Raw genomic sequence first — 8487 nt, 5'->3', positions numbered from 1 at the left:
GGCAGGGGCCTAGACAATCCGATCCCTGGACACAGAAATTAGCTCAAGGGACGTGGAACGTCACCTCGCTGGCGGGGAAGGAGCCTGAGATCGTGCGTGAGGTTGAGAGGTTCCGACTAGAGGTAGTCGGGATCACCTCTACGCACGGCTTGGGCTCTGGAACCACACTCCTTGAGAGAGGATGGACTCTTCACCACTCTGGAATTGCCCATGGTGAGAGGCGGCGGGCTGGTGTGGGTTTCCTTATAGCTCCCCAGCTCTGCCGTCATGTGCTGGAGTTTACCCCGGGGTACGAGAGGGTCGTTTCCCTGCGCCTACGGGTCTGGGATAGGTCTCTCACTGTTGTTTGTGCCTACGGGCTGAACGGCAGTGCAGAGTACCCAACCTTCTTGGAGTCTCTGGGAGGGGTGCTGGAAAGTGCTCCGACTGGGGACTCTATTGTTCTACTGGGGGACTTCAACGCCCACGTGGGCAACGACAGTGAGACCTGGAGGGGCGTGATTGGGAGGAACGGCCCCCCTGATCTGAACCCGAGCGGTGTTCAGTTATTGGACTTCTGTGCTAGTCACAGTTTGTCCATAACGAACACCATGTTCAAGCATAAGGGTGTCCATCAGTGCACGTGGAACCAGGACACCCTAGGCCGCAGGTCAATGATCGACTTTGTTGTCGTTTCATCTGACCTGCGGCCATATGTCTTGGACACTCGGGTGAAGAGAGGGGCGGAGCTGTCAACTGATCACCACCTGGTGGTGAGTTGGATCCGATGGCGGGGCCGGAAGCTGGACAGACTCAGCAGGCCCAAGCGTAATGTAAAGGTCTGCTGGGAACGTCTGGCCGAGTCTCCTGTCAGAGAGATCTATAACTCCCACCTCCGGCAGAGCTACGACTAGATCCCGAGGGAGGCTGGAGATATTGAGTCCGAGTGGACCATGTTCTCCACCGCCATTGTCGAAGCGGCCGCTCGGAGCTGTGGCCATAAGGTCTCCGGTGCCTGTCGAGGTGGCAATCCCCGAACCCGGTGGTGTACACCGGAAGTAAGGGATGCCGTCAAGCTGAAGAAGGAGTCCTATCAGGCCTGGTTGGCTTGTGGGACTCCTGAGGCAGCTGACGGGTACCGGCAGGCCAAGCGGACTGCAGCCAGGGTGGTTGTGGAGGCAAAAACTCGGGCCTGGGAAGAGTTCGGTGAGGCCATGGAGAAGGACTTTCGGCTGGCCTCGAAGAGATTCTGGCAAACCGTCCGGCGCCTCAGGAGAGGGAAACAGTGCCCTACCAAAGCTGTTTACAGCAGAGGTGGGCAGCTGTTGACCTCAACTGGGGATGTCGTCGGGCGGTGGAAGGAGTACTTTGAGGATCTCCTCAATCCCGCCGTCACGTCTTCCATTGAGGAAGCAAAGGATGAGGGCTCAGAGGTGGACTCGTCCATCACCCGGGCTGAAGTCACAGAGGTAGTCAAGAAAATCCTCGGTGGTAAGGCACCGGGGGTGGATGAGATCCGCCCTGAGTACCTCAAGTCTCTGGATGTTGTGGGGCTGTCTTGGTTGACACGCCTGTGCAACATCGCGTGGCGGTCGGGGACAGTGCCTCTGGGATAGCAGACTGGGGTGGTGGTCCCTCTTTTTAAGAAGGGGGACTGGAGGGTGTGTTCCAACTACAGGGGGATCACACTTCACAGCCTCCCCGGGAAAGTCTATGCCAGGGTTCTGGAGAGGAGAATACGGCCAATAGTAAAACCTCGGATTCAGGAGGAACAGTGTGGTTTTCGTCCGGGCCGTGGAACACTGGACCAGCTCTATACCCTCTACGGGGTGTTGGAGGGTTCATGGGAGTTTGCCCAACCAATCCACATGTGTTTTGTGGATTTGGAGAAGGCATTCGACTGTGTCCCTCGCGTCATCCTGTGGAGAGTGCTTCGGGAATATGGGGTCCTTGGTCCTTTGCCGGCAGTAAGTCAGACTTGTTCCCAGTGCGTTTTAGAATCCGGCAGGGCTGCCCTTTGTCGCCGGTTCTGTTCGTAATTTTTATGGACAATTTCTAGGCGCAGCCAGGGGCCGGAGGGTGTCAGGTTTGGGGACCACACAATTTCGTCTCTGCTCTTTGCGGATGATGTTGTCGTGTTGGCCCCTTCAAACCAGGACCTTCAGCATGCACTGGGACGGTTTGCAGCCGAGTGTGAAGCGGTGGGGATGAGAATCAGTACCTCCAAATCCGAGGCCATGGTCCTCAGTCGGAAAAGGGTGGCTTGCCCACTTCAGGTTGGTGGAGAGTGCCTGCCTCAAGTGGAGGAGTTTAAGTATCTAGGGGTCTTCACGAGTTCACGAGTGAGGGAAGGATGGAACGGGAGATTGACAGACGGATCGGTGCAGCTTCTGCAGTAATGCGGTCAATGTATCAGTCTGTTGTGATGAAGAAAGAGCTGAGCCGCAAGGCGAAGGTCTCGATTTACCGGTCAATCTATGTTCCTACTCTCACCTATGGTCATGAGCTTTGGGTCATGACTGAAAGGACAAGATCCCGTATACAGGTGGCCGAAATGAGCCTTCTCCGCAGGGTGGCTGGGCGATCCCTTAGAGATAGGGTGAGAAGCTCGGTCACCCGGGAGGAGCTCAGAGTAAAGCCGCTGCTCCTCCACATTGAGAGGGGTCAGCTGAGGTGGCTTCGGCATCTGTTTCAGATGCCTCCGGAACGCCTTCCTGGGAAGGTGTTCTGGTCCCGTCCCACCGGGAGGAGACCCTGGGGAAGACCTAGGACACGCTGGAGGGACTGTGTCTCACGGCTGGCCTGGGAATGCCTCTGTGTCCACCCGGAAGAGCTGGAGGAAGTGTCTGGGGAGAGGGAAGTCTGGGCATCTCTGCTTAGACTGCTGCCCCCGCGAGCCGGCCCCGGATAAGCGGAAGATGATGGATGGAACATTAAGCATTGTGTTAAAGTGACTAATGTTTCTTATTAAGTTTGCTCTGCACCACAAATAGCATCTATGAACTGTATGACTTTTGCCACTGGCCATTTTACCAGCATATTAGCCAGTAATAGGTCTACTAGTATCTACTTACAGCTTGAAATAGTCATAAGAATTGAGCAACTGCTAGCGAGACTGAAGAACTTTACACTGCGAAAGCTATTTCATTTCATGGCACAACGTTAATCTTTATTTCATTAGTGGATCCACCAGAAAGTCAAGTTTTATTTTAGGCTTACTATAATGTAGCTAATGAAGCTTGTAGCCAGTCAAGTGTTTTTCTATCATGAACAAATCCTAATGCATAGTTGGTCAGTGACGAAGATCGAACACCAGTCTCCTGCCCGGCAGTCCACGTCTCTAACCACTACAATATTTAACAAAGGGGAGTCAGTCACTCACTCAGTAAGAGACATTCGCTCTTCTTGGCCGGTCCCGCTTACACAGTCCGGCAAAAAGGGGAGAAAGAGATACTATTACTCTGACCAAATTGCACCCACAGAGTATAAATTAAGCATAAACCAAATGCATTAACATAATATTTTTAATTCTGGACTACAGCAGAAGTTTGAAATCACAATGACATTCACCTATTTGTACTGGACCTAGGCCAGTGGGCCATTGTTATGCAATTGTTAGCAATGTCGTACCCTTGCTAATTTGCACAAAACTTTTGGTAGTATTGCCACACCATCTGAGCAAACCCTCTACTTTGCATGACGTACAACAAGCAATCCGTCTGGACACATTGTCAGTGCCCCGTCTTCTTAAAAAGAAAAAGATCTGGTGGAAGTAACCTTCAGTTAGCTCTTCTATATAAAGTTGTGAGTAAATACATTTCGCCTCTTACTGAAAATGCAGCTCCGACATCCTGGGGGTCATATCCATTGAGGAATAACAATAAATCTGACAATATTACAGGTACACAATTCAAGTTTTACTTGTGAAGATAACATTTACTTCAGCTGTTTTTACAGTTCAGTTTATCAGTATTTCAAAACTGTATTTCAAAACTTTTGGCATCTACTTGTATAAAAGCAGGAATGCATCGGGCCTTTTTCAGTCTATCCAGCAATTGTTAATATTGTTATTATTACTTGGCAAACAAACATTTTCAGAAATCAAGCTCAGATGTTTTCATTGTTTTAAATGATAAATAGTTTATAGTTTTCTGTGTTGCAAGAAGTCAGTCATGGCTGGTTTAGCTCTGAAAGTGCTGACCGTGCCAAACTGCCGACCCATTTGCCTGGCTGATCCCATGATCCCCCCTGTGTGATGGCACCAGGAAGGGTACTGGCAGCACCATCAAAATCATCTTGATGGAGTAAATTTTTTTCTATTAGTTCTATGACTTGGGGAACAAGTCGAGATGCTTCATGTGTTTAAATAGGGATGAAGCCACGGTTTATCATGATTTATTGCTCCCTGCAGTCAGAGAATGTTTGCAAAGAATTATTCATTTATTGATCCCAACAATGACCTGGATGGAATTGTGTGATACAACTAAGGATCCAATTATTAAAGAAGTAACAATTACAATGCAGTCACCTGTATTTTGGTAAAAAGTTGTGGGATGGGTCTTGAGAAATGCAACCAATCTCAAATGCATAGACACTGTCAAGAAACCAAGGTTTTATCTCAGGTTCTGATTGTAGGAATTATGCTCATGAGCCATATAAGTTATACTGTTTAAGCATCAATCATAATTTAAAACAATTTCCAAAACAGATGGAGCAACTATTAAAAATCCCAGCTATAAACCACATGAAAACTCAGTAAAGAAAGGGTCACTGTTCATGTGTCCCAAAGCCCTACTAACCTTATCATATTTTTCCTTTAGCGTGGCTGCTTTCTTTTCATATGGCTTCTTCTCCTCTGCCGAGGAGCTGTTCCACATCTCGCCTAGCTTCTTAGCGGTATCTCCGATGGACAGACCTGGGTGTTCGCTCTTCACCTTTGGCCGGAAGTCGGCACAGAAGATAAAGAATGCCGACCTTTGAATGAAACAAAAAGAAACCTGGTCAATTAATACTACTTGAATTTGTCTCTAGAATTTTTGGTAGAGTTTGGTAAACCAAGAAAATAATAATACATACGGCGGCCTCTTAGGAGCGTTGGGGTCCTTGAACCTTTTCTTCTTCTGGCCCTTGGGAGGGATGTAGTTCTTCATTTCTCTCTCGTATCGGATCTTGTCCCCTTTTGCCATGTCTTCAAACTTGCCTTTTTCTTTAGAAGACATGGTCTGGAAGGAGAAGTACAAATTCAGATCATTTCGAAGACCGTACAAACCAGACGCCTCTTTGCTTGGCCCTCGGATTTAACAACGGAATCAGCAGTTCAAACAAGTGTCCGCCACCTCTATTTCTATGTCACTGCAAACAATCTTGCATTTTTGATGTAGAGAACCTAAAAATACCAACAAAATGTTCTGACAGTAGCCCATTAGCAAAATTACATGTCACACTGCTTTGGAAATTTTACAGATATCTACATCCTGAAATATTATTTATAGTCATTCAGCAGATGCTTTTGTCCAGAGTAACGTGTCAATAAATAGATGGATGAGTTTATTAATTTGCATGCATTTCAACAAGATCAAAAATGTAGGCTTATAAAGTTAACAAAACACTCGCTCACCACCTGCCGTCATGTCACCTTTAGAAAAACATGCTATGGTTTTTGCAGAGAAAAATATTTAAACTAGCAATTATCCAAGTACCTACCATTGGAGGACCAAAAACTAGGCTTTAATGCATAAAAAAAAACCTTCATTTTAATTATTAGGCAGTACATCTTTTTATTATTAGGCGGTACACCTAAGAGTTTCTATGGCACAAAAAATGTAGCTCATAATTTGCATTTTTCTTTGGTACAAAAGTTAAAGCATATGTTGGTTAAAATTACTGCTGCATCTCCGGACAGATGGATTCAGGGTAAAGCCTATCAACAAGGCTAGTATTCAGTAAAGGGTGTGTGCTTGTATTTGACTGCAAAAAGTTTGGGCCCGGTATTTGCTCAAAGGAGAAGTGTTCAGGTAGATTATTTTATGATGTTTCCCCTAGATGCAATTAGATACTTTTTCATTCCAAGGTGCCATGTTTAGGTTTATGAAGCAGGACAGTTGTAAATAACTTTTTATTTTTTAAATACATCAAAACTGCTCACTTATTGTATGAGATGCATTCCAGAGATAATTAAGACAATTACTAGCCTACTAACAGAAACTCAAATATAGCTCCACATTTGTTACCATGCCATATTACTTACATTCATGTAATTTAACAAATGATGTGCATAAATGAGCAAAATAAATTCTGAAAAGAATATTTCAGAGATGCCATTGTATGCCATAAACCATAATTCAAACAGGCCTATGTAAAACAAAATACTTGTGAAACGTCAACATTGACTGCCAGACAAGACAACATCTGACAGGCTTTATAGGGCAGTAAAACATTTATTTTGTGTATTTCTGAAAAACATAAATTACTGCCGTATACATAGCAAACAACTTTGCTCCGATTAACCCTGATCTGACATTTATGTTTCCGTTTAGCTAGTGTCATCTGGAATGCAAATACAATTTGAAATGTAAATTTCACAGATACAATACAGGTCTGATATACATCTTGGGATATGATAAAGGCCTCCAAAACAAGGTCAATGACCAGAGAATAACATGACATCAAAACATATGAGGGGAAAATGTATTCATTTTCAATTATAGTGTATGCACCACAATTACTTCATTCAGCGGTGTTAAACACTACCTTCCATCGCTCTGAGCATTTCTTGGAGAATTCAGAAAAGTTGACACTGGCTTCAGGGTGTTTCTTCTTGTGCTCTTGCCTGCAGGTTTGCACAAAGTACGCATAGGAGGACATCTTGCCCCTTGGCTTCCTAGGATCTTTCCCCATTGTGACTTGTGTCTAGTGCAGAATAAGAAATAGTGTAAAGACAAAAAAACAACCTTTGAGTTTTAGAATTTTTCTGTTAATAAATACCAAAAATGGGAGGTTGGTGCACATTTCCTTCCTGTTGTGTAATAATATTTGCATACACCAAAATGTAACTACTGTGAGCAATTAAGTTGTGAAATTAAACATAATAATAGATGTGCTGTTTGATCGCGAGGTATAGTCGTTTTTTAGCTTCGATTCCAGCCCAACACCAAACACTAAGCATAGAATTGTAATGAGCGCTAACAACCCACAATCACGGCTGCAACCCATTGTTGTAATGTTTTGACTCCAGCCTGGTTAGCCATCTAAACCAGCCTAGCAGTGTGCAAGTTGCCTGTTTTTGTTAGTAAAACATGATTGTACGAGTTAATGCATATAAAAATTATGCATAACCTCAACAAAAAAACTGCTTTATATTTCACTATGAAAAGACAGGCAAAACGACAAGCGTCTTCGGTTACATACTGTGAAGACATCAAGACACAGTAGTTACCATCAAGCAACATTTTGTGACTAGCTATAAAATAGCTAGCTAAGGCAGGCCAAACTTTTTTGTTAGCCATAGCTAGACAGGTCTACACGTTAACAATGTAGATGTAATTCAGTTCATTCAAAATAAATGATTATCCCTTTTAGACGTGTTAAGGGGTGACTAAAACCGTTACTGATGACTACACTACAGTAGAGCTTGCGGCTGTTTTATGTTGTTGTTAGCTAGCTATACGTTCGCCCCCAGTCCATCTAGCTAAGTCAGGTAGCTAGCAGGGGAAGCCAGCTAACCTGGCTAATGATAAATGTGCTGAAATGTTCTTATTTCCCATAATTTGCTCAATACTCCGGATATATGTATTGTCTATTAGTAAATACATACCCTCAGTAAGCTAATCGGCAAGCTAATGTTATGCATCAACAAACAATGGGACAAAGCTACCTTAGATGCGCGGTCTTTTCTCTGTAGAAAACGCAATGATGATAAGGTACTGTTGACTGACACCAACTGCGTGTAGAGTCTGATTGGGTGATTTTTCTTCTTTGGTGCGGTTTAACTACGACCGTCATCCCTTGTTACCAGTGTATAAACTCAACCATCTGGACGGAGGTGAAACCCCCAGAAATGCCTAAGCTCTAAGTATTTTGAAGACTTTCCAAATATATTGGCATATTTATATGACTCTTTACATATGATATGCCTTACCTTAACAGATTGAATTGTTTTAGGATAATAATAATAGCATGGCCCATCAAGCAGTTTAGAACACTTGGTGATATCAGAAACCATTACATTTTATTTTCTTTATTTTTGCAGGTTTAAGTCAAGCAAAGACTCAGGTCTCTTTCACAGTTGAGCCCTGTACGTATTACAGCAAACAAAAATAAGAAACACTTTGAAAAATGTTGCCAATTTATTATGAAAAGAGACTTGTTCGTATAACAGTTGATTTTCAGTTTAATTACGTGGATCCACGGGAACAATCGTTTTCACAAAACAGAGTATAAGTACAGAGACCAACAGAGTAGTGTCATAATAATAGTTCTGGTCATACACTATTACTTTCACCTCTTTAT

General features: G+C 44.2%; 1 protein-coding gene across 3 annotated transcripts in view; it reads right to left on the bottom strand.

Moving 5' to 3' along the window:
- Window positions 1–7972, bottom strand: part of hmgb1b (high mobility group box 1b) — a 19896-nt gene extending 11924 nt beyond the window's left edge. The window contains exons 1-5 of one of the 3 annotated variants that reach the window (XM_020050609.3): window positions 7793–7972; window positions 6730–6888; window positions 5056–5201; window positions 4779–4953; window positions 3362–3397 (exon numbers count right to left, since the gene is read on the bottom strand). In XM_020050609.3, the coding sequence (XP_019906168.1) occupies window positions 3362–3397; window positions 4779–4953; window positions 5056–5201; window positions 6730–6888; window positions 7793–7828 (552 nt within the window). In that variant the 5' untranslated portion in view covers window positions 7829–7972. The remainder of the gene's footprint in view (window positions 1–3361; window positions 3398–4778; window positions 4954–5055; window positions 5202–6729; window positions 6889–7792) is intronic. The other 2 variants (XM_010904343.4, XM_010904345.4) reach the window with 2 other exon arrangements.
- Window positions 7973–8487: the final 515 nt, after the last annotated feature.

Source organism: Esox lucius, chromosome 1, assembly GCF_011004845.1.
Source record: "Esox lucius isolate fEsoLuc1 chromosome 1, fEsoLuc1.pri, whole genome shotgun sequence".
Classification (NCBI taxonomy): Eukaryota; Metazoa; Chordata; class Actinopteri; order Esociformes; family Esocidae; genus Esox; species Esox lucius.
This window is presented reverse-complemented; position numbering and strand designations above follow the sequence as displayed.